Here is a 26,362-nt window from a genome sequence, read left to right as displayed (position 1 = left end):
ACAATATTGCGATTACTTTCTTGTACCCATTGTACAAAAACAATCAACTTATATCAAAGACACTACGGACTTTATCACCAAAATCGAAGGCCTCACATTGCCAACAAACGCATTATTAATTACTTATGATGTGACGAGCATGTACACAAACATGGAATTCAACGAACTTCTCTCATCAGTAAATGAGGCTTACACACAGGCCAATAAAACGCAATTAGACATTCCATATCCGGACCCTGAGGATCTAAACTTCTTACTGAAATGCGTCTTGGAAAACAATTACTTTGAATTCGACGGAAAATATTACAAACAAATAATAGGAGCAAGTATGGGGGCAGTCCCCAGTCCAGAGATCTGTGACATCAGAATGTATCAAATCACAAAGCATATAATGGCACAATTTCGTCATGCCAGCAAAATTGTCTTCCACGGCAGATACCGTGATGACGGTTTCATAATATTCAATGGAACGCAACCAGAGATAGAAGAATTCTTTAATATCGGCAATCACTGTCACAAGCATCTAAGATTTACATTTGAAATTTCTCCATCTGCTGTCAACTTCCTTGATACTACAGTTTATAAAGGACAGAAATTTCAAAATTTTAACAAACTTGATATCAAGTCGTTTATCAAACCAACAAATAACTTTCAGTATTTACACAGACAGAGCGCTCATAGCCCAGCTGTGTTTAAAGGATTCATTAAAGGAGAATGCATTAGACATGCAAGAAACACCACTGACCCTGAAATATTACATGCAACACTTAATGACTTCAAGACGCACTTATCAAAGCGAGGCTACTCTACTTCGGAAATTGATCCTATTATCAAGGAAACGGTCAACACAAACCGATCAAAACTCATCATCAAAAAGACTAAAGAACAGTCATTACGTAACCCTACAGTACTGGTTACTAAATTTAACCCTTGCGTTAAAGGACTGAAAAAACGAATTCTAAAATATTGGAACACCATTCTTAAAAATCCAGAATGCAAAACTTTATTTCATTCTCAACCAATCATTGCTTACAGCAAACACAAGAATATAGGTGACGAGATAATCCGGTCACACCTAAAACAAACACCATGATTTATGTCCGTGACCCCTGATGAGGCTTCTTAATAGCCAAAACACTCTACAACTACTTGCATAATTCAAATCAGATATTAATCTGCTCTATGCAAAAAACATATCTACTTAAAGTTTGGTTTGGAGTGTCGGGTCCTAATAAATCTCTTACAAGTTTGGTTGATTGATGTCGCTAATTTTCACACTTTGACTAGGGACAATGTCCCACCGGCATCATCCCGTGCATCGCCCTCCCTTGGACAGCGATCGACTTGTGTGGTTTATTTGGTCATCCAACAATCCGGCCACACTCTTTGCTTCTATTGTCTTCTAAGACATTTTATTACCAGCACTTCCTTTACCAAATCAACACATGTTTGTAAAGGATTGAACTGCTACTTCAAAGATCGTCTTTTACGCTTCTCTTATAATCAAATACTTCGGCTTGCTCAAGTATACACATACAATAGTGCCCTTCATTCAATTACTTTGTACCAATGCAAGAAAACCACGAGAATATCAGATTGTGAATACTAGGATATATTGAAGGACCAGATCAGCTTAAACCAGGAAGAATTCATTCAGGATTTGGACAATCATGTGAAATATTAATCCTCTTATTATCATCATATGATATTAAGACGGATCTTTATTTTAGCCTCATTTTATAACACTAAGTATATCAGACGGCTTAAGATCCACAGGATTTAATTACTATAAAATTGGTATGTATTAGCCACCCATTGGACCAGCTCTTAAACAAACACCGCCCCTTGCACGTGACCGTAACGAATCATCGGAATCTGACTATCGGTTTCTTATAGCCACATACTCTTCTTATCCTCTAATCTATCAACACTTATTGATAATTAGACGGATTCATTATCTCATCGAAATACTCATTGTTGATCTATAGCGCCTCGCTATATACAATATATTTACCACCTACTGCTCCTCTATTTGAATGGCTCGACGAATAAATAGACGGAGTAAGCAATGCAAAAATGCTAAACGCACTCGTAATTATTTACGGGGAGTTAAAGCTCACTGCAAGGAAACTACGGCCACAGGGGGAAAGTTTGTTCTAAATCTATCAAGATACAACTTATCCCAACATGAACTCTCAGTTCTAAGCAAAGGCTTAAAATTTATTCCAACGCCTAAAAGCGACAATGCTAAAAGCCTGCTGCTCAAAGATTTTGAAGAATTTGCCAGGAAACTCAGATGCAAATTCCACTTTCATACCGGAGACGACAATGCCATTCACCCCTTTAACACAAAATCTGGCTACAAACCGCCATTTACATGCAGCGAACTCGAGGAATATATAGATAAAACAAAATTGGAACTTTCCTCTTTGGAAATTGCAAAAAAGAGATCAAACATCTCAAATGCTGAAAGAGAAGCTATTTTATCTCTTAAAAATAACAACGACATTGTTATTAAAAAAGCAGATAAAAGCAACACAATTGTCATCAGGAACAAAGACCAGTATGTCTTAGAAGCACAAAGCCAACTGCAATCTAAACACTATAAGCAAGTATCTGAACCCAACATGCTCAAACTGCATGAAAACATTCAAAATAAACTTGCCGCAATGCATTCAAATGGGTCACTGGACAAAGAAACTTACAAATTTCTTAATGACAAAAAACCTTCACTCAAATGTGGGCATTTGTACCTTTTACACAAAATACCAGCAAACATTTACAATGCTCTAATAAACGGTCAGTGCAGCATTAGGAAATTACCACCTGGTAGACCAATTATCTCGCAATGCGATACGCCAAGGAGGAAAATAGGACAATATTGCGATTACTTTCTTGTACCCATTGTACAAAAACAATCAACTTATATCAAAGACACTACGGACTTTATCACCAAAATCGAAGGCCTCACATTGCCAACAAACGCATTATTAATTACTTATGATGTGACGAGCATGTACACAAACATGGAATTCAACGAACTTCTCTCATCAGTAAATGAGGCTTACACACAGGCCAATAAAACGCAATTAGACATTCCATATCCGGACCCTGAGGATCTAAACTTCTTACTGAAATGCGTCTTGGAAAACAATTACTTTGAATTCGACGGAAAATATTACAAACAAATAATAGGAGCAAGTATGGGGGCAGTCCCCAGTCCAGAGATCTGTGACATCAGAATGTATCAAATCACAAAGCATATAATGGCACAATTTCGTCATGCCAGCAAAATTGTCTTCCACGGCAGATACCGTGATGACGGTTTCATAATATTCAATGGAACGCAGCCAGAGATAGAAGAATTCTTTAATATCGGCAATCACTGTCACAAGCATCTAAGATTAACATTTGAAATTTCTCCATCTGCTGTCAACTTCCTTGATACTACAGTTTATAAAGGACAGAAATTTCAAAATTTTAACAAACTTGATATCAAGTCGTTTATCAAACCAACAAATAACTTTCAGTATTTACACAGACAGAGCGCTCATAGCCCAGCTGTGTTTAAAGGATTCATTAAAGGAGAATGCATTAGACATGCAAGAAACACCACTGACCCTGAAATATTACATGCAACACTTAATGACTTCAAGACGCACTTATCAAAGCGAGGCTACTCTACTTCGGAAATTGATCCTATTATCAAGGAAACGGTCAACACAAACCGATCAAAACTCATCATCAAAAAGACTAAAGAACAGTCATTACGTAACCCTACAGTACTGGTTACTAAATTTAACCCTTGCGTTAAAGGACTGAAAAAACGAATTCTAAAATATTGGAACACCATTCTTAAAAATCCAGAATGCAAAACTTTATTTCATTCTCAACCAATCATTGCTTACAGCAAACACAAGAATATAGGTGACGAGATAATCCGGTCTCACCTAAAACAAACACCATGATTTATGTCCGTGACCCCTGATGAGGCTTCTTAATAGCCGAAACACTCTACAACTACTTGCATAATTCAAATCAGATATTAATCTGCTCTATGCAAAAAACATATCTACTTAAAGTGTGGTTTGGAGTGTCGGGTCCTAATAAATCTCTTACAAGTTTGGTTGATTGATGTCGCTAATTTTCACACTCATACTCTTCTTATCCTCTAATCTATCAACACTTATTGATAATTAGACGGATTCATTATCTCATCGAAATAATCATTGTTGATCTATAGCGCCTCGCTATATACAATATATTTACCACCTACTGTTCCTCTATTTGAATGGCTCGACGAATAGATAGACGGAGTAAATAATGCAAAAATGCTAAACGCACTCGTAATTACTTACGGGGAGTTAAAGCTCACTGCAAGGAAACTACGGCCACAGGGGGAAAGTTTGTTCTAAATCTATCAAGATACAGCTTATCCCAACATGAACTCTCAGTTCTAAGCAAAGGCTTAAAATTTATTCCAACCCCTAAAAGCGACAATGCTAAAAGCCTGCTGCTCAAAGATTTTGAAGAATTTGCCAGGAAACTCAGATGCAAATTCCACTTTGATACCGGAGACGACAATGCCATTCACCCCTTTAACACAAAATCTGGCTACAAACCGCCATTCACATGCAGCGAACTCGAGGAATATATAGATAAAACAAAATTGGAACTTTCCTCTTTGGAAATTGCAAAAAAAAGATCTAACATCTCAAATGCTGAAAGAGAAGCTATTTTATCTCTTAAAAATAACAACGACATTGTTATTAAAAAAGCAGATAAAGGCAACACAATTGTCATCATGAACAAAGACCAGTATGTCTTAGAAGCACAAAGCCAACTGCAATCTAAACACTATATGCAAGTATCTGAACCCAACATGCTCAAACTGCATGAAAACATTCAAAATAAACTTGCCGCAATGCATTCAAATGGGTCACTGGACAAAGAAACTTACAAATTTCTTAATGACAAAAAACCTTCACTCAAATGTGGGCATTTGTACCTTTTACCGAAAACCCACAAAATACCAGCAAACATTTACAATGCTCTAATAAACGGTCAGTGCAGCATTAGGAAATTACCACCTGGTAGACCAATTATCTCGCAATGCGATACGCCAAGGAGGAAAATAGGACAATATTGCGATTACTTTCTTGTACCCATTGTACAAAAACAATCAACTTTTATCAAAGACACTACGGACTTTATCACCAGAATCGAAGGCCTCACATTGCCAACAAACGCATTATTAATTACTTATGATGTGACGAGCATGTACACAAACATGGAATTCAACAAACTTCTCTCATCAGTAAATGAGGCTTACACACAGGCCAATACAAGGCAATTAGACATTCCATATCCGGACCCTGAGGATCTAAACTTCTTACTGAAATGCATCTTGGAAAACAATTACTTTGAATTCGACGGAAAATATTACAAACAAATAATAGGAGCAAGTATGGGGGCAGTCCCCAGTCCAGAGATCTGTGACATCAGAATGTATCAAATCACAAAGCATATAATGGCACAATTTCGTCATGCCAGCAAAATTGTCTTCCACGGCAGATACCGTGATGACGGTTTCATAATATTCAATGGAACGCAACCAGAGATAGAAGAATTCTTTAATATCGGCAATCACTGTCACAAGCATCTCAAATTTACATTTGAAATTTCTCCATCTGCTGTCAACTTCCTTGATATTACAGTTTATAAAGGACAGAAATTTCAAAATTTTAACAAACTTGATATCAAGTCGTTTATCAAATCAACAAATAACTTTCAGTATCTACACAGACAGAGCGCTCCTAGCCCAGCTGTGTTTAAAGGATTCATTAAAGGAGAATGCATTAGACATGCAAGAAACACCACTGACCCTGAAATATTACATGCAACACTTAATGACTTCAAGACGCACTTATCAAAGCGAGGCTACTCTACTTCGGAAATTGATCCTATTATCAAGGAAACGGTCAACACAAACCGATCAAAACTCATTATCAAAAAGACTAAAGAACAGTCATTACGTAACCCTACAGTACTGGTTACTAAATTTAACCCTTGCGTTAAAGGACTGAAAAAACGAATTCTAAAATATTGGAACACCATTCTTAGAAATCCAGAATGCAAAACTTTATTTCATTCTCAACCAATCATTGCTTACAGCAAACACAAGAATATAGGTGACGAAATAATCCGGTCTCACCTAAAACAAACATCATGATTTATGTCCGTGACCCCTGATGAGGCTTCTTAATAGCCGAAACACTCTACAACTACTTGCATAATTCAAATCAGATATTAATCTGCTCTATGCAAAAAACATATCTACTTAAAGTGTGGTTTGGAGTGTCGGGTCCTAATAAATCTCTTACAAGTTTGGTTGATTGATGTCGCTAATTTTCACATCATGAGATATTTTTAAAAAAGGGGGGGGGGGTGAGGGCGACGACGACGATAATAAGTACTTCGGCGCCTAATACTGCCCCAGCAATGGTACCGACGTCACCGTATGAAGTGCTGTAGTTGTAGCAGTATCTTCTGTAAAAGGACGAATAGCGGCAGTTAGAGGCGCAACACTCTCTCCTAGAAAGGTGAACAACATGACATTTTTTTCGGTCATATACTTTTCTATGTGTACATGCACATTAGGTACTTTCATGTATATACTATGTTTACCCATACATTTATATATCAATTTATTAAATGTATTAGAGGAATACTAACAACACATACTTTATCTAGAAAATTGTGTGGTTCAAATATAAATATTTGGCACTTTTTTGTGGCAGGGAGTGTACTTTCGTGTGTTTGAGTATGTGTAAGTAAAGATATCTGTATGTGTTTCATCTCAATGTAATGAAGTATCTTTAGAAATGATCTTTTGTGCCTCTTTATATTTTTATTATTTCTAATCAAGGTGCCTATGAATAGTTCATTTTGATTAAAAACAATTCTCTAGATATTTAAACAGCATATCTTCGTCAGCTAACTGTGTAACTATTTAACTTCTTAAGATATTTTGTCGACACTTTGTCTCACGGTATTTGTATGTATTATGACTGTGCGTGCTATTTTACATCAGAAAAATCAAAAGAAAATGATAATACATGTATATACTTTTATATTTTTAATATATTAATCATAATTTTTATGGTCACTTTAATTCAATCAATGTATACATGTAAGAATTAATGATGTAAATTTTAGTAGAAATTAATACTATGATATATAGAAATTTACCCAATCTTCAAGAGAGAGAGAGAGAGAGAGAGAGAGAGAGAGAGAGAGAGAGAGCATATAATAATGAGCAAGAAAAACTTACATGCATTTAATATAGAACATTTAAATGACTGCACTGAATATAAGTCATAAAAACGAAATGTTTATGAAAGCTAAATGCTTACTTATGATGCTAAAGAAGCTGAGAAATAATATCCATACAATTCCAGCTGAAGCCATGATTGCTCTCGAAAGACCATGCAATGGGAATGTGGATGTAAGTCCAACTTAAATAGGAGCACGTTAATATAGCCATTCAGCTCAAGGATGTCTTTTGTCTAATTTGGTATATAGTCTATTAGTTTAAAATAAAAGCCTCTTGTCATTGCAGTTTATCTCATAAAGAAGTTCTGCAATAGCTTATATTTATTTTAATTGGAAACACACAGATATAAACATTCCAGTATTGTTTATTTTTTACATTGATAAAATCATGCGATAAAATATATGTAGAGAAAGGAAACATGGCAAGCTTTTTGTGCTTTATTAAGGTAATATAATATCATTTTTTTAATCAGTAAGGAATTTTCATACGTCAGTTTAGTTTGTCTTTTCATCTTTAGAAATTCACAGTCGTTTTCAATTCAAATGTTTGTTTAATGTTCTAAGCATATTACCAAGATGGAGACGCGACAAAGACGAAAAAGAAACTTGGCTGCAGAATAAACTTTTTTTAGAATTTGTTTTCTTGTGAAGCAGTACGTTGCACTTCTCAAAGGCTTTAAGTGCCAAGTACAAAGTCTAATGTCTAAAGATGAGGTCTTTCATCGGCAGATTTAACACCTCTGCAAGTTGTCAATTATGTTTTTTATACATATATACAGAGTCTACGTCGTGTGAACTAAAAATTCTATGCATTTTTACATTGCAGGGATATTTTAAAATTATGAATTCTGTAGATATTCTAATTTTTAATAAATTATTTGTTTGGTCAGTTCAACCTATCTGATATAAATCGATTGAAGAGATTATACGAGGGTTGATCCGTAAGTTCGTGATATTTCTCTCTGAAATTTTATTGTGATTTGATGGGAGCAAACAAGACATATTTATGAAAGCCATTAAGCAACAATACTGGAAACTTAGCATAGGGATTTTTTTCTTTCCAGCACCTACATTGATATGGAGCCCCGCTTTATACAGCCTCATTCGAAGGACTAGAGTCTCAATGTCTCACGGTGATTCAAAAGAAGGATATGGAGATAACGAACAGTATTCAATATCAAAGTCCATTAAACAATATAAAATATGAGCAGAGCAAATACAAACCTCCGGAACATCAAAGGTAGGATCAGGCGCCATGGAGGAGTGAGTTTCCCCTGCTGACCGGTCACACTCGCCGTGTGCTCCTTGTCATGATCGGGAAAAATCCGTCGTCAATTCAATGTGTATAAATATTGGACTAACAATTAGTATGTAAAACGTCGGTTAGCATTTGACTCAATGATAAATTGTCAAATTAGAGAGATTTCATAGATCCTGTGCTTTGGTTTGGGACTCCTAACAATTTATGTCTCTTTAGATTCCCCAACCCAATTAATTGATTTTAAATAAATCTGAATAGGCATTAACTCTTCTTTAATTATGTAAATAAATATTTACATTCCATACATATAATACGTGAAATGTATAATTGCATTGAAAACTCAATAAAAGAGTAAAATAAGTATAATAAAATATCAATGTAACAATGCATATTTTAAACATATCAAAATGGCATAGAAAGCAAAAAAAAAAAAAAAAAAAAAAAATTAACAAAAATCACTATCAATAAACTTCAACACATTTTCAAACTTACATAAACATGCATGGTTTTCAATATAAATCATATATGCATATGTGTATAGACGACAGTAACATACTATTTCTTACACAAACATATTTAAATTACAGTTATTGTAGTAATTGTTATAATTGCACTTCTAAGAAATAAGAAATACGTGTACAAAAAAGGAAATGCTTTTTGAAATGTAGAACATTGATTGATGAGCAATATCAGTTTTTTGGCGTATGGTAGGGTGGGCAGGCAAAATAATGAAGTGCTATACATGTATCAATATTTGACGTACAGCTGGGGTGGGCAGGTAGAGTATGTGCTATATCAGTTTTTGGCGTGTGGTGGGGGTTGTCATGTAGAATATTGATGTGCTGTATCAGTATTTGGCGTGTGGTGGGGGTTATCATGTAGAATATTGATGTGCCATATCTGTATTTGACGTACGGTTCGGGTGGGCAGGTGGAACCTTCTGGTGGTCCTGGTGAGTGACCAAACCCTGGCTGTGATGTTCCTGTAAAATGTGACTGTGTTGCTTCTTGTAGGTAAGCAAGTCCTGGCTGTGTTGGTCTCGGTGAATGACCAACCCTTCGTTGTGGTGGTTCTGATGCATGACCACGTTCTGACTGTGGTGGTCCTGGTGAATGACCAAGTCCTGGGAGTTGTTGCTCATACCCTTATACACATGAAGAGTCATACTCTGGTGGTGGTGGCATATTTTCTGGTAGTGATGTATGTCGAGGCAGTGTTGAATATTTTGGTGGTGCTTCATATTGAGGTAGCGCTGGTAAGCAATAAACATGCTGTTCCTGATCATCATATTGCCCAAATATAGGATTCTCAGTTGTAGGATATCCAAATCTTGGCATACCTGAACCTGGTTTTTCCAAAAGAGAAATAACAGAAGTAAGTTTAAAAGGAGTAAATTATATAAAATGCAAAGTGAGTATAGAGATGATTTATGTAATTAAATAGTTGATAATATTATGTATCTAGATGGTTACTTATCTTAATAAAGTAACTCCTTTTACTTTTAGAATATTTTCAAACAAATTTTCCATTCATATTTTTCCATCAAAAGATGTTTAAATGTGCAATTATGCATTTAGTGTTACCTAGTATATATATTGAAAAGTAACATTTTGACTGTTTCGTTTGATTTTATAAAGCCTTTCATCACTTAGCAAAATCTAAAATAATTATTCGTTGTGGTTTTCTTCGTCAATTACTACGAACAAATTAATTTGTACAGTATCTTCTATAGAGTGCTCAACTTTAAATTTTACCTTATTGATTTGATCGTTTTATCATTGATATAATCAATACATCATTTTTTTTTTGGGGGGGGGGGGGGGGGGTCCTCAAGTCACGTTTTTGCACACTGTATATTATTATGTTTATGAAGTTTTTTGTACATACAAAATATTTCAATATATGAAGTCGCAGGCGTGGGTCAGTGGTTAGAGCGCCTGATCTAGAGTCGCGGCAATCCTAATGTCGCAGGTTCGAATCCCACTGTGGGACGGGGAGACCGGTCCTTTGGATAAGACCGTATAAACCAAGGTCCCTGTGTTACATTAGGTGTTAGCAAGAACAAGATCCCTCACTGCTCAATGGCCCTCAGTGCAGAGTATAGGACAAAATTTGTAGCTCTCCACCGGCAAGTGGTGGCGTCTCCATGTGAGTGAAAAATTCTCGAGAGGTACGTTAAATAACATACAATCAATGAATCAATGGAAATGATAAGAAAAAATTAGAATGATCAAGACAGAGTAAGTTGAATTTTCAAACATTTTTTTTTTCAACGCAATGAAGTTTTAATTAGAAGTCGGTCGCCCACGTGGAGCAGTTCTTAGAGCGTCTGCTCTAGAGTCGCGAAGTAAGTAGTTGATCCTGAGTGCAAAGTATAGGACAAAATTTGTAGCTCTCTACCGGCAAATGGAGGCGTCTCCGTATAAGAGAAAAAAATCTCAAGAGGGACGTTAAACAAATATACAATCGATCAGTTAATTTGAAGTCAACATAATAATACAAACTGAAATATACCATTGTTAACGGTATTGGTTCTAGCCGGAGACGTGTCAGCATGACGAATGTTTGTAGTCTCTTGTGAAGACTGTTTTCTTTCCTTGCAGCAAATTAGCACAATTAATAGTAATAAAAAACCAAAACCAAAAACTCCTAAAACAGGTCTATATTCAAAGTTCGAACCGTTGGTATCCTCGCAGGAAAATAAAAGGGTAAAGTTTGAACTAGACCAGCAGGATTCTACCGTTATCAACTGACAGCCTGTCAATATTAAAAAAAAAACCCCAAAAATAATGATGATAAACGAAAAATCAAAACTAAAGAACATCAACAAAACAAAACAAAAGCAAAAATGATAATACATGTACATGTATCATAAAAAATAGTTTGGTCAAACCGTTCATGGCCAGCTGAATTATCAATGAATAAAATTATGCATATATACACAGTTTTACACGAGTACGATTTTAAGATATCTGTTCTTACCCATGACCAAGTTGTAGATAAAATGATTTTTTAAAATTAAGTCACATTGACGTAGACATGTAATAATTGATGTTTTGCTATGAAATATATTGAAATACTTACTTGTGACACAGAAAAATATCCAACTTTTAACGAATAACAAAGTTGCCATGGCGTTTGCAGGTACTGCAGTGTGGTTAGAATGGGTAAGTAAACTAACACGCAATATTAGGAATAAACTTCCGGGTAAGAAAAAATCAGACTATGTGACTGTAAATAATAGAATAACCTATAAATAAATAATCCAAGAGTACGGCAATACTACGCCTTAATAAAATATTGTCATTTCGTACGATTCACAAATTTGACAGCGTAATTGAAATCGTAACGGATAAATGGTTATGCTTTAAATCGCCTCGGCTAATTGGTTATCATCTACAGCTGTACAAAGAATTCATCGTTTAGAAAGCTATTGCTGTCAATAGTGTCTTAAAATTGTTTACACATTCTGGTGTAGTATCGAGACTACATGCATCTCTTAAAAAATATTAATTTAATGCTGATATTTACATTTTTTACCTCCCCGCGTCGTTTGTTTTCTTTTTTAGCTCACCTGAGCTGAAAGCTCAAGTGAGCTTTTCTGATCACATTTTGTCCGGTGTCCGTCTGTCCGTCTGTCCGTCCGTCCGTCCGTCCGTCCGTCCGTCTGTCTAGCTGTCTGTCTGTCTGTAAACTTTTCACATTTTCGACTTCTTCTCAAGAACCGCTGGGCCATTTTCAACCAAACTTGCCACAAAGTATCCTTGGGTAAAGGGGATTCAAGTTTGTTCGAATGAAGGGCCACGCCCTCATTAAAGGGGAGATAATTGTGAATTAATGAAAATTTGATGGCATATTTTAAAAATCTTCTTCTCAAGAACCACTGTGCAAGGAAAGATGAAACTTATGGGGAAACATCTTCAGGTAGTGTAAATTCAAGTTTGTTCAAAACATGACCCCCGGGGGTAGGGCGGGGCCAAAATGGCCGACCAAACTTTTACATAGAAATATATAGGAAAATTCTTTAAAAATCTTCTTCTCAAGAATGACAAAGCCATAATTCATCATATTTATATGGAAGCATGTTCAGGTAGTGTAGATTGAAATTTGTTCAAATCATGACCCCCTGGGGTAGGGCGGGGTCAAAATGGCCGACCAAACTTTTACATAGAAATATATAGGAAAATTCTTTAAAAATCTTCTTCTCAAGAATGACAAAGCCATAATTCATCATATTTATATGGAAGCATGCTCAGGTAGTGTAGATTCAAGTTTGTTCAAATCATGACCCCTGGGGGTAGGGCGGGGTCAAAATGGCCGACCAAACGTTTACGTAGAAATATATAGGAAAATTCTTTAAAAATCTTCTTCTCAAGAATGACAAAGCCATAATTCATCATATTTATATGGAAGCATGCTCAGGTAGTGTAGATTCAAGTTTGTTCAAATAATGACCCCCAGGAGTAGGGCGGGACCAAAATGGCCGACCAAAGTTTTACATAGAAATATATAGGAAAATTCTTTAAAAATCTTCTTCTCAAGAATGACAAAGCCATAATTCATCATATTTATATGGAAGCATGCTCAGGTAGTGTAAATTCAAGTTTGATCAAATCATGACCCCTGGGGGTAGGGCGGGGCCAAAATGGCCGACCAAACATTTACGTAGAAATATATAGAAAAATTCTTTAAAAATCTTCTTCTCAAGAATGACAAAGTCATAATTCATCATATTTATATGGAAGCATGCTCAGGTAGTGTAGAGTCAAGTTTGTTCAAATCATGACCCCCGGGGGTAGGGCGGGGCCAAAATGGCCGACCAAACTTTTACATAGAAATATATAGGAAAATTCTTTAAAAATCTTCTTCTCAAGAATGACAAAGTCATAATTCATCATATTTATATGGAAGCATGCTCAGGTAGTGTAAATTCAAATTTGTTCAAATCATGACCGCCGGGGGTAGGGTGGGGCCAAAATGGCCGACCAAACTTTTACATAGAAATATATAGGAAAATTCTTTAAAAATCTTCTTCTCAAGAATGACAAAGCCATAATTCATCATATTTATATGGAAGCATGTTCAGGTAGTGTAGATTCAAGTTTGTTCAAATCATGACCCCCGGGGGCAGGGCGGGGCCAAAGTGGTCGATCAAAGTTTTACATAGAAATATATAGGAAAATTCTTTAAAAATCATTTTCTAAAAAATAGCAAATCCTTGACTGGTCATGCGACTACTTTAATTTAAACTTTACAATAAAAAGCCATTTTCTACTTTTTTCCTACCCTTAGTCTTCAGGTGAGCGATGTGGCCCATGGGCCTCTTGTTTGTATTTCAACCCCCTATGTTTCCAACAGTGATTGTCTGTATACCTGCAAAATAGCTTAAAATATGGTGATCAAATTTACATGAATTTTAAGGTCCATTTACTATTAGTATTTGAAAATCTGTTTTATTACATAGACAGAAAGAAGCACCTCAATATTTCGACTAAGGTTAGTACAGTGTATACATGTGTCGGCATAGTTGCATACATACATGTATGCTCTTATTTCTGCATAGTGCAGACGGTCGAGCAGATATAGAGTGATATGTCATATATCACCGAGGCGTTACAGCCAGGTTTGTTAACCTGTTACACTGTGCCCTTAGGTTTTTGTTGACCAAATACAAATATATAAAACTTCAATACAGACAAAACGGTTTTTTTTTTTATAGGCTTAACACTTAACGGATGTCTTTTGTAAATTAATTTACTCTGATTCTGTCACTTTCAAGATTCAAAATATCCTGCCCCCATCTTGATGGAATGCTAACTCTCTCCAAAAAGCAAGCAACTGTATTCTTCTTACATGTCTGGTTACTAGTATCTTTAAATACTTAGCCGTCTGTTATCCGCATCTATCTGTCTTGTACAAGTGTTAAATCACTATACATGTATAGGAGAATAAACGAATAAAGTTAAATACTCCGTCACTAGATAAGTATCCTTGGCTAAGGTTGTTTGTTTGCTTTATGCCGATTAATGTCACTCTCGAGTTTTTCACTCATATGGATTCGCATCCAATTTTCGGTGGAGAGCTATAATTAAGAATGCGAATGAACTTGTGAATTCCATTCTTGTATGTAATATCAAAATAAAGAAATCTTTAAGTTCATGTTTGAATTTTTGACTGAAGTTAAATCACAAATACCATTGGTATTGGTAATCAGAAAATTAATGGAGCTGTACCAAGAGGGAATGTTTTTCTAAAACAATGATTTGGATTCACAATATGCACCTTTTGAGATTGGGAAAGACTGGCCTATAGGTTTTTCAAAACTATACAAATATGCAGAATCATGCAGGAAATTATAACACAGAAAGTGGCAGAGAGAATATAGGTAATAAGTATAAGATTGTACACCGAATCATACTTTTTACAGTTTCATCTATGCTTAATGCTTTTCAAAAGTGCTTTGATAAATGATAACTGCATTTTTAAGCATGATTCAAATATAATTCCTAAAGGATTCAAACGAAGATTAGTAGTTTGGAAATTCTTCAACAGGTCTTGAAAATGTAAGAATGCAGAGTACAAAGCAAACTCCTGCTTATTTTTGCCGTCTCCATATGAGTGAAAATTTTTCGAGAGGGACGTTAAACAACAAAAAATAAATCAAACTGACTATTTTCAAAATTGTTGTTTAAAGAAGCAGTCATCACCATCTTTCCTAAAATTTTACTTTCTATGATATTTCTACAATTCATTTATAGCTAAATACAATGGCAACAGGAGAGATATTTTTTCCAACAAAAAATATTCATAAAGCAACAATATGACCAATTCAATAAACCAATCATATGACAATAATTTCTTTCGAAAACAATTCTTCTTAAAATGAGAAAAAAAGTCCTTAAGATTAATTCTACTAGGAAAATATGAATTGATTGTATTTCATTAATATTAAATTACTAAACTTTTGTTTTGCAATGTGTGGAAAACTAATGAAGTTAAGATTGAATTCTCAAAACACAATTAAGGGAAGACTAGTACCTTAAACGATAGTTTTAAGTACGAAAAAATTTTTTTTTTGATAAAATGCAGGAAAATCCAGAAAAGTTAAAACGTAAAGCGGTACAACAATCAAAAGTAATGATATATTTTACATAAAGCAGAATAAATCCGATGGAAGACTTAAGAAATAACCCCTTTGACTTCGTAATGTTAATATTGTGGTGGATAGGCAGGGTTCCCTCCATAGTGTGGTTGTTGTCCATAAGGATTGTATCCGGGTTGTGGTTGTCCGTAGCCGGGCTGTGGTTGTCCGTAGCCAGGCTGTGGTTGTCCATATCCGTTGTCAGTATGGACTGTTGCAAAACGACACAGAAATTTTGAAATCAAAAAGTTTTCTGTTACTGAAAATCGGACAAATGTATTTTGTATACGTATAAAAAAAGATAATTGGAACGAAGAGTCACTACATAACGTATGTCAAGTATGACCGATCAACAGGGGATGCTAACTCCATCAAGGCTACGCATGTGAGTTAAGGCTACATATGGAAATTTCTGTACAAAATATCTAATTAAATTCCATAATTGCTCCACCTACCGCACAGAAAATGCTAAGACTTGTTTTCTTATACATTCTTGGTACCCACGACATGCGATAGTCAGTACACATTATGACGTCATATTATGACGTCATCGACCTGTACTACACAAGTTTATAAGAAACATCAACAAAATCGCTTCGGCGCAAGGGCATACCTTACTTTGTTTTACAGAAACAAGGTATCAAAAGACGCAGGATATTCCAAGGATTTAAGATATTGCTGCACAAATGTCGGCAGTGCAATTGGTTACTTACTATTCGTGCAGTTTTAAGTTTTAACAGGGTAAAAATTCACTGTCCAGGGCAAGTTTCCTAAAATTTTTATCAATTGAGAAAGTGCATAGGATTTGTGCAGCAATTTTATTAATTTTAAGAATATTCACCTTAATATTATACATTGTTTATTTTAAATTAGATAGGATAGGCCCTTGCGCCGACGTGATTTTGTTTATATGATTTAATACCTTGAATAGGAGAGAACAATGACGTCATAATTTGACGTCATAATGTGCACTTGCATAGATAAACTGTGGGTACCGAGTATGTATCAGAAAATCAATTTGAACCTTCTCTGTACATAAAATATACAAATTATGAATTTTCATTAGCTTATTTGCATAAAAATATCCATATTTAGCCTTAACTCACTTGCGTATTAATCCCACTCTTGAATGTCCATTCCCGTCACTGTTTTTTTTTATTGTTATAGATTTTTTTTAAAAAAATGATCTTTATCCATATCATTAATGTTAAAAAAGTAAACATTACCTGTGGTAACTGTATTGGGACTGGCCACATTGTGAACAACTCCGCTCCGATGATTTTTCTTATAGATGATTATGACCACAACGACGACCACGATTATAAATACCACGGCGCCTATTACTGCCCCAGCAATAGTACCGACGTCGCCATATGAAGTGCTGTAGTAGTAGCAGTATCTTTTCCTGTAATACGACGAATAGCGGCAGTACGAAGCTGCAACACTCTCTCCTAGAAAGGTGAACCACATGCCATTTTTTTCGGTCATATATTGTTCAAAATGTACGTGCAGATTTGATATTTTCATGTATAGATGTATACTATGAACTCTTACACATAAATATTGATTTATTGAATGTATTTAAGAAATATAATAAACACATACATTTGCTAGAAAATTGTATATTTCAAATATCAATGTTTGACAATTTTTTGTTGTAGGCAGTGTAAGTTTGTGAGAGAGTATGTGTAAGTAAAGATATTTATATGTGTTTCATCTAAATGTAATGAAGCATCTATCGTAATGATCGTTTGTGCCTCACTTTTTATTTTATTATTTCTAATCAAGGTGACTATGAATAGTTTTCTTTGATTAAAAGCAATGCTCTAGATATTTATACAACATCTTTGTCGGCTAACTGTGTATTTAACTTCTAAACATATTTTGCCGACACTCTGTCTTACGGTACTTGTATGTATAGTGTTTGTACGTGCTTTTTTATATTAGAAAAACTAAAAGAAAATTATAATTTATACCTTTTTTGTTTTTAATAGTCAATCAAAATTTTTATGGTCACTTTATTTAAATTAATGTGTAAAAATTAATCATGTAAATCTTATTAGAAATTATTACAGTACTATCTCTCGATATATAATTTTTTCCAACCTTCAAGAGAAAAAGAGAGCATATAATAATGAGCAAGAAAAATTTACTTGTATTTAATATAGAACATTTAAAAGAATGCACTAAATACAAGTCATAAAAATGTTATTGAAATTTCATGAAATGAAAAGCTAATTGCTTACTTATGATGTCAAAGAAGCTGAGAAATAATATCCATACAATTCCAGTTGAAGCCATGGTTGCTCTTTAAAGACCATGCAATTGGAATGTGGAAAAAGCAATTGGTAGATTAGAATACATATTTAAATCTTTATATCCCACAAGTCCAACTTGTATAGGAACACGTTAATATATCCATTCAGCTCAAAGATGCCTTTTGTCTAATTTGATATATAGTTTATTAGTTTAAAATAAAAGCCTTTTGTCATTGCAGTTTATCACATAAAGAAGATCTGCAATAGCTTATATTTATTTTAATTTGAAACACACAGATATAAACATTCAAAATCTGTTTAGTTTTTTTTTCATTTATAATATCATGCGATGAAATATATGTAGTAAAGAGAAACAGCAACCTCTGTTGTGATATATTAAGGTTGCATGTGATTTCCTTAATCAGTCGGGAGTGTTCAGACGTCAGTATAATTTGTCATCTTTTTATTTTTGAAATTCACAATCGTTTTCAATTTAGATGTTTGTTTATTACCAAGATGAAGACGCGGTGAAGTCATCAAAAAGAAACTTGCTTGCAGAATATACGAGGCTTGACTGTAATATCATTGACAAGGTGTCAAATGTGAAAAATAATCATGACTGCGTTGTGAAATGTTCACTATTTTAAAGTATGAGGATATATATTACGAATTTACATTAAAAAAATTCAAATAGATACATGTATATTCAATAAACACATTATGATTTTATGTTATGCATTGCATCGCCTTATTGCGCACGGTTGATAACGTCAAAATGTCTAAAGCAGAGTCACGTTTCACCTTTGCTAAAAATAAAGTTGGAAAAGTCTCACTTAAATTTAGGAATTTCACTGATGCACCTACTTGGGTCTACATAAACAGTTGAGGAACCAATCTGGCACACACAGGCGATCTTAATAGTAAGTTACGGACAATATTCCCACCATCATTCAACTAATAGGAAATCTATATTGATGGTCAACAGTAATAGCGTCTTTTGCTATTACAATAGCAGTTTGTCCGTATGTTTCATACTACCCCGGGCCTCGATTAAAAAAGACTTCGCTAAGAAAACTTCCATTTCATTTGTTTACTTAAGATCTGGTAATATTTTCAAATTTGTTTCTCTATTTATGTAAAGTCTCTTAATTAGATGTCATTACAACTTCTAAATCAAACTGAACCGCTCTCTGGTCAAACTTCTGCTACGCAGAGTTCGTTTGCTCACGAATAGGACTGAAATATCAACTGTCAATTTCAACTTATGTTGGGAACAGTGTACAGCTGTATTGCATGTGTTTCTGGAATATGAAAAATTATATAATATAATATCTTAAAACCCTAATTTTAGTTCGTTTTAATCCAATTCATGGACATAATGAGAACTTAATGGTGAAAGCAGATGTTTATATATACATTTCTTATGTCAAACATCGTAGTTTAAGTATTGCACAGATAAAAAAGCTGACAGAAAGCTGTTTTTTCATTTCCTTTTGAAAATAATTATTCATTTGCTCGTATTTCCAGTATAATGAAAATAAGAAATATCTAACTCCTTACATCCTTAATTTTAGCTCTTTTTATTCAATAAGTAGAGCCGAGGAGAATGGAAAGGTAAAAGATGTATAGTGAAACAATTGTCATGTCAAACATCGTAGAAGTGTTTATATTAGGTATGATTACATGTACAAGCTTTTAAAAAATATTACGGAGAAACTGTTTTTTTTTCTGATAATAATTCGAATTTTAATTTTTTCTGATTTTGAATATTATCATTTGCTAATATGTCGTACAAAAACCTCTATGTTCCTTATAAATTAATCAGACACCTGGGGGTGAAAAGCGGAACAGGTGAACAGGAGAGGACGTTCTACGTTTTAAGAACTTGTGTCTAATCCTTTCGTTGTAACATCTAAACAATAAATTATGTTCAAATCAACAGCGGTTTCACATGGAGATGCCACCACTTGTATGAAGGGCTGCACATGCATACTTATGCTGAACACTCAAGGTTTTTAATGAGCTGTAAGGGATATTTTTTTTTTCGTTCCAGCACCAACTGCGATAGGGAGTCCCGGTGTATACAGTCTCATCTGAAGGACCGTCTCCACATCCCACCGTGATTCAAATCATACATAACGTAGATCTCGAGATTTGCTCTTTTATTTCTTTTATTGTGTAAATAAATAAACATATATATTTACAATGTATACATATAATAATTAAAATATATAATTGCATTGAAAAATGTTCAAATGAGCACCAGGTCAATTAAGTCAAAGATAGAGTAAACTAAGGAATTAAATATCAATGTAACAATGCAAGTTCTAAACATATCAAAATGGCACAGAAAGTAGCAATCTTTTTGATTTTTTAAAAAAAATTACTATCATTAAATTTCAGTTTATATATGTAGCTTACGCATTTCCAAGCTTCCCTAAGCATGGTATTCAATATAAATTATATAGTATGCATATGTGTATTTATAAACAACAAAAACATTATATTTTTAATATCAAATAAACATTTTTAAATTACAGTTATTGTAGTTATGAATTCACTTTTAAGAATTACATGGAGAGAAAAAAGGAATCGCTTTTTAAAATGTAGAACATAGCTTGATGAGCAAGCAATACTCAGGCTGGCAAGTTATTGATGTGCTACAATGTATATCAGTATTTGGCATATGGTTGAGTTAATGAGGTAGAACATTGTTGTGCTAAATTAGTATTTAGCGTATGGTGGTGGTGAGGTAGAACCCCCAGGTGGCCCCGGTGAGTGACCAAACCCTGGCTGTGATGTTCCTGTGAAATGACCTGACTGTGTTGCCTCTTGTAGTCCTGGTTGTGGTTGTCTTGGTGAATGACCAACCCCTGATTGTTGTGGTACTGATGAATTATCACACCCTAATTGTGGTGTTCCTGGTGGATAACCAAGCCCTGAGAGTGGTTGCTCATACCCTGATACATATAAAGAATCATACTCTGGCGGTGGTGGCATATTTTCTGGTAGTGATGTATGTCGAGGCAGTGTTGAATATTTTGGTGGTTCTTCATATCTAGGTGGTGCTGGTAAACAATAAGCATGCTGTTCATGATCATTATATTGCCCAAATATGGGATTTTCAAATATAGGATATCCAAATACAGGCAAACCTGAAATTTTTTTTACAAAAACAAATATTAAAAAATAAGTATAAAAGGAGTAAAAATACAATATCAAAAATATAAAATGCAAAATAAAAGTAAGATGATTATCTTAGATAATTAGGCCATTATCGGGTCACGTATAGTATACGGATATGTAGTTCCTGTGGATTCACTCACATTGAAATAGGAGTGAATAGTCCTTTTAACTGTAATAGTAATTTGAAATAAAAAATATTAAATATTATTATTATTTATTTTTTGCATTAAACTAAATTTATTGCATTCATAAATATTCATAAGTATTATGTATATGAATATATAAAAAATACAAACTTACATGAATATATTATATTTAGCACTCTAATATCTAACGAAAGTCTACAGGTCGACAGGTCTACAGGTCAACAGGTCTACGGGTCGACAGGTCTACATCTTAATAAAGCACCCGCTAATATCAATATTTTATATTAAACCATTTCACATTCTTCCCAATCACCATAGAAACTCAATCATTTATTATTATTCATTGAAATTGAATAACATTTGTACATCTCATATAATTTTTACTTTTATCTGTTACCTCATTTACAAATACATGTATACTTGTCAAATAATTTGTATATTGTCCAAAAAAAAGTATAATCATCAATCTGAATTTTTAATACTACAATATCTAGGAAACATTGAAACCCTTGTTTCTTACCACGTATAATCATATTTATTGTGACCTTTATACCCTGACGACCTGTTGACCCGTAGACCTGTATACCTGTAGACCTGTCGATCTGTAGACCTGTAGACCCGTAGACCTGTTGACCTGTCGATCTGTAGACCCGTAGACCTGTAGACCTGTCGATCTGTAGACCCGTAGACCTGTAGACCTGTCGACCTGTATACCCGTAGACCTGTTGACCTGTCGACCTGTATACCCGTAGACCTGTAGACCTGTATACCAGTAGACTTGTAGACCTGTCGACCTGTATACCCGTAGACCTGTAGACCTGTCGACCTGTATACCCGTAGACCTGTCGACCTGTATACCCATAGACCTGTCGACTTGTAGACCTGTAGACCTGTCAACCCGTAGAACCGTAGACATGTTGACCCGTAGACCTATCGACCCGTATAACTGTAGTCATGTAGACCTGTATACCCGTAGACCTGTAGACTTGTCGACCTGTATACCTTTCTACTTGTAAACTTGTCGTAATACAGACACATTCATAATCATATTCATGTTTAATATGAATATTTCATCATTATTATTCATACTTATTCAAATTGAATAATTAATAGAATTTACTTAAAATTCATAATATTGATTTCTTATTGAATCAATAGTAATGAATATTGCGCATTAGTATACCCAAATATTTTAAATGTAAACTTATTTAAACCTATGCCACATTTGCAAATAAATGCGCAGTGTCCGGAACTACTTAAACGTATACTATACTTAAATTATAACTGCTTAAATGTATCATGTATCAAGGAATGCTACATATTGTACTCTTGAAATATTTAAAAAAAAATTAGTCATAGTTGTCCACAAAAAGGTATTTAAATTTGATAATATGCAATTTATTTTACCTTATATATATAAAATAAAATGTAAAATTTTGAAGTAAAATAATGTTCACTTAATTGATGCGTGTTTTTTTTAAACCTTGATCGCTTAGCAAAATCTTTCATCTTTGTTCGTTGTGATTTTTCTTTCTTGGATTACTATGAACAAATTAATTTGTACATGTACTTCTACATGTATATAGTGCTCAACTTTAAATTAAACCTTATATAAGTGATCGTTTTGTCAGTGATTCAAACAATAGATCATTTTTTATGTAAAATCTCCCGAGTATACAGTATAACTTTAATTTTTGCACACTGTATATGTTAATGAAGGTTTTGGTATATACCTAATATTGCAATAGAAGAAGAAAATAAAATGCTCAAGGTAGAACAAGTTGAATCTTAAAAAATATTCAATGCTGAAACGTCTTCAAGTTTTTTTTTCATGAGGTAACTTTAAACTCTTAAATAATTATGAAAACTGAATATTACCATTGTTAACGGTGTCGGTTCTAGTCGGAGACATCTCCTCTTGACAAATATTTGTAGTCTCGTGTGAAGACGGTTTATTTTTCTTGCAGCAAAAAATCAAAATCGCGAGCACTATACCACAAAAACCAAAAACTCCTATAAAAGGTCCATATTGAAAGTTTGAAACTGAACTGGCAGAAGGAGTAACATCATCGCAGGGAATCATCGTAAAGTTTGGATTAGGCCAACAGGATTCTACTAATTTCAGATGACTGTCTACAAAATATTAAAAAAAAAACGAAATTGATTATAAAAAAAACTTTGTCAAAGCGTTCATGTCCAGAATTATCAAATGAAGACAATGATGTAATCTGTTCTTGTCGGTACACATTACCAAATATAAAATTCATTTTTAGATATTTTTCATATTATATAGTTTCTAGTATAACCACTTATCTCGATAAGGTGAATAAAACACAAACATGAGGTTGTTTTTTTATGTTTTCACATAGTGTATACATGTATAAGCAAATCGTACATACCATGTTTTTCTTTTTTAAAATTAAAATTCTCATTGATGTAGACATGTTGTAATTGATGTTTTGCAATGGAAAATATAAAGATTACGGAAAGTATTCAAGCTAAAAAGTCCAGTAAATATATCAAATTTCAAAATTAAGGAAATGTAGATTGAATGAGTAAATATATACCCAGGGTAAGCCACTTGTAGAAAATAGAAAGAAAAGAATTTAAAAAGACATTATTTGGAAGAACCATTTAACAAGAGTAAATACCAAATGATATCCTATCAAAACTTTACGGCCCTGCGTCCATTAACTGTGGGGTGAAATCCTGACATAAAAATAGAACCGAGACTGATATTAATCATTTTAATGCTGGAAAGATTATACTTACTTATGACACTGAAAAATATCCAACCATTAAAGAATGATAAGGCTGCCATGGCGTTTGGGAAAAAAATTGGTTTGATTAGAATTGGAAAGTAAATAAACACGCAATTTTGGGAATAAACTTCCGGGTAAGGAAAATTCAGACTACGTATAGAATAACCTAGTTTAAATAATCCAAGAGTACGGCAGTACTAAGCCTTAAAAAAATTATCATTCCGTACGGTTCACAAATCTGACAGAGTAATTGAAATCGTTACGGATAAATGATTATGCTTCAAATCATCTGGGCTAATTGGTTATGCTACAAAGAATTCATTCCTTCGAAGGCTACTGCCGTCATATGACCTACAATTAATAATTAAACTATGTATACGAACCATTTATACAAATACTGATTTTTTCAACAGAGTGTGCAAGCATATTCAATATCGTCCGTTAGTGCCTTAAAATTGTTTACACACTCTGGTGTGGTAATAAGACCACATCTCTTAAAAATTAATATTAGTAATTCAATGCTTAAATTAACATTTTTAAAACTCCCCGTGTGGTTTGCATGTTTTTTTGTATTTCAACACCGTGTGATGTTTCTTTGAACTTTGATTTTTTATCTAATTCATCTTATTGTAGGTTATCTCGTCCAGTCATATTTTTTTAAATTAATTTGTATAACTTTCTCAAACTTAAATCAAGAGACCTTTGTTTTTAGAAAAGATTGCCTGTATACTCGCAAAATAACTTGTCGAATTAAATGTTGTGATCAAATTTACACATTTAAGGACCAGTTACGACATGTAGTAATATTTGAAAATCTATTTTATAACATAGACGAAAAGAGGTACTATGGAACGCCATCACTGCCTTATAGCATAAAACTATGCATTCATTATGTCAATCTATCATAACGTGATGTGAACATATCTTTACGTTATGTCAATTTTTTATGGGGTGATGTAAAAATATCTTTACATCATGTCAATGCTGATTACATGAAGTAAACACATTCTTCCGTTATGTCAGCACTTTATAACTTGAAGTCGGAAGTTCATTATGTGAAGTGAAAATATGTTTACATTGTGTTAAAACTTTATTACGTGAAATGAATGTTTCTTTATATTATTTCATTTCTTTAATATGTGAGGTCAAAATTGCATCACGTCAAGTAAATTGTGTTTTATAATTAAACTTATCATTACATGAAGTCAAAAGTCCATTCCTTTTTGAGAGTGTATATGTCTATTATGTCAAAGCATTATTACGTGATATGGATTTATCTTTATATTACGGCGAGAGTATCATGATGTGAGGAGAACACATTTTACCTTTATGTCAGTGCTTTATTACGTGGTATAAAAAGTGTATAACATAATGTGAACATATCTTTATATTATATCAACACTTTATTACATTATGTCAAAACTCCATTCCGTGATGTGGATATATAATTACGTTATGTCAACTCTTATGTGATTTGAAAAATATCTTTATATTGTGTTAACTCTTTATCATGTTGATTCCAAAAGTTCATTACCTGATGTGAAAATACATTTACATTATCTGAAAGCTGTATATCTAGTATAATAATGAATGTTGACTACTGTATTTTAATGACTGGTAAGAGGGGGGGGGGATTGAGTAGGACGAATAATTATAGACACATAATATCAGCCCCCCTCTTTTCCCAGACATAACCTTATTTTAGAAAATGTAATGTTCATTGAAAGTACAGCCCCCACCCCCACTTATTGTTGAAGTATAGTCCACTAGGGGTAATGTAGTATAACTGAAAAAAATATATGACTAATCAAAGTCGGACCCCCCTCTCCGAAATAGGATTTTCGGGCTTGGACAAATTTTTTTGGCTTGTCAAGTTTTTTCGGGTAAATATTTTTTTTTTCTGGCTGACATCCTCTTTCAAATAAATGCTATGTCACGGAATTAGTTACTGTAATTTTTTCAACCATTCCAAGACCAGAATTCTGTTATAAAAATCTACCAGTCCCTCATCTAAATCAGTTGAATATGCCTTAATAAGCATGCATGGGCACATATTTGTGGCGCATATGGGTATCTTGAAAAAGAAGGGGGACGGTATAGAGTTGGTGACCAAAGGGGGAAATCAGAAAAGCTCTCCGGCAGGCTTTATAGTTTAATAGAAAAAAATTTTCAATATAATTCAGCTAAACTTAATGTGAAAGTAATGCAATGTCCTACAATGTAAAACTAATAAATTTATTAATTTTATGTATATTTTGGTGACTAAAGATGGT

The 26,362-nt window shown here is 33.8% G+C and overlaps 3 protein-coding genes across 5 annotated transcripts in view; all 3 read right to left on the bottom strand.

The window, feature by feature from the left end:
* The window catches only part of LOC134233667 (comitin-like), a 37,414-nt gene extending 19,315 nt beyond the window's left edge, over positions 1–18,099 (bottom strand). For 2 of the 3 annotated variants that reach the window (XM_062715653.1, XM_062715656.1), the window contains exon 1: positions 17,984–18,099. In XM_062715653.1, coding sequence (XP_062571637.1) covers positions 17,984–18,038 — 55 coding nt within the window. In that variant the 5' untranslated portion in view covers positions 18,039–18,099. Of the gene's footprint in view, positions 1–7,415; positions 7,493–17,983 lie in introns of those variants that run through there. The other variant, XM_062715655.1, reaches the window with a different exon arrangement.
* Positions 9,664–11,806, bottom strand: LOC134233666 (uncharacterized). Its single transcript, XM_062715652.1, has 3 exons — positions 11,681–11,806; positions 11,111–11,353; positions 9,664–9,941 (listed from the first exon to the last, which is right to left on the bottom strand). The coding sequence occupies exons 1-3, from the start codon at positions 11,727–11,729 to the stop codon at positions 9,742–9,744; spliced, it is 492 nt and encodes a 163-aa protein (XP_062571636.1). The 5' UTR covers positions 11,730–11,806; the 3' UTR covers positions 9,664–9,741.
* Positions 18,100–20,469: 2,370 nt separating the features above from the next.
* LOC134233665 (uncharacterized) lies at positions 20,470–24,161 on the bottom strand. The gene is made up of 3 exons (XM_062715651.1): positions 24,100–24,161; positions 23,206–23,460; positions 20,470–21,150 (listed from the first exon to the last, which is right to left on the bottom strand). The coding sequence occupies exons 1-3, from the start codon at positions 24,146–24,148 to the stop codon at positions 20,720–20,722; spliced, it is 735 nt and encodes a 244-aa protein (XP_062571635.1). The 5' UTR covers positions 24,149–24,161; the 3' UTR covers positions 20,470–20,719.
* Positions 24,162–26,362: the final 2,201 nt, after the last annotated feature.

Source organism: Saccostrea cucullata, unplaced genomic scaffold (assembly GCF_032062105.1).
Source record: "Saccostrea cucullata isolate Sc308-1 unplaced genomic scaffold, CSIRO_AGI_Scuc_v1 ctg4045, whole genome shotgun sequence".
In the NCBI taxonomy this organism is placed as follows: Eukaryota; Metazoa; Mollusca; class Bivalvia; order Ostreida; family Ostreidae; genus Saccostrea; species Saccostrea cuccullata.
Note: the sequence above shows the minus strand (reverse complement) of the source record. Positions and strands in the feature narration are given on the sequence as shown.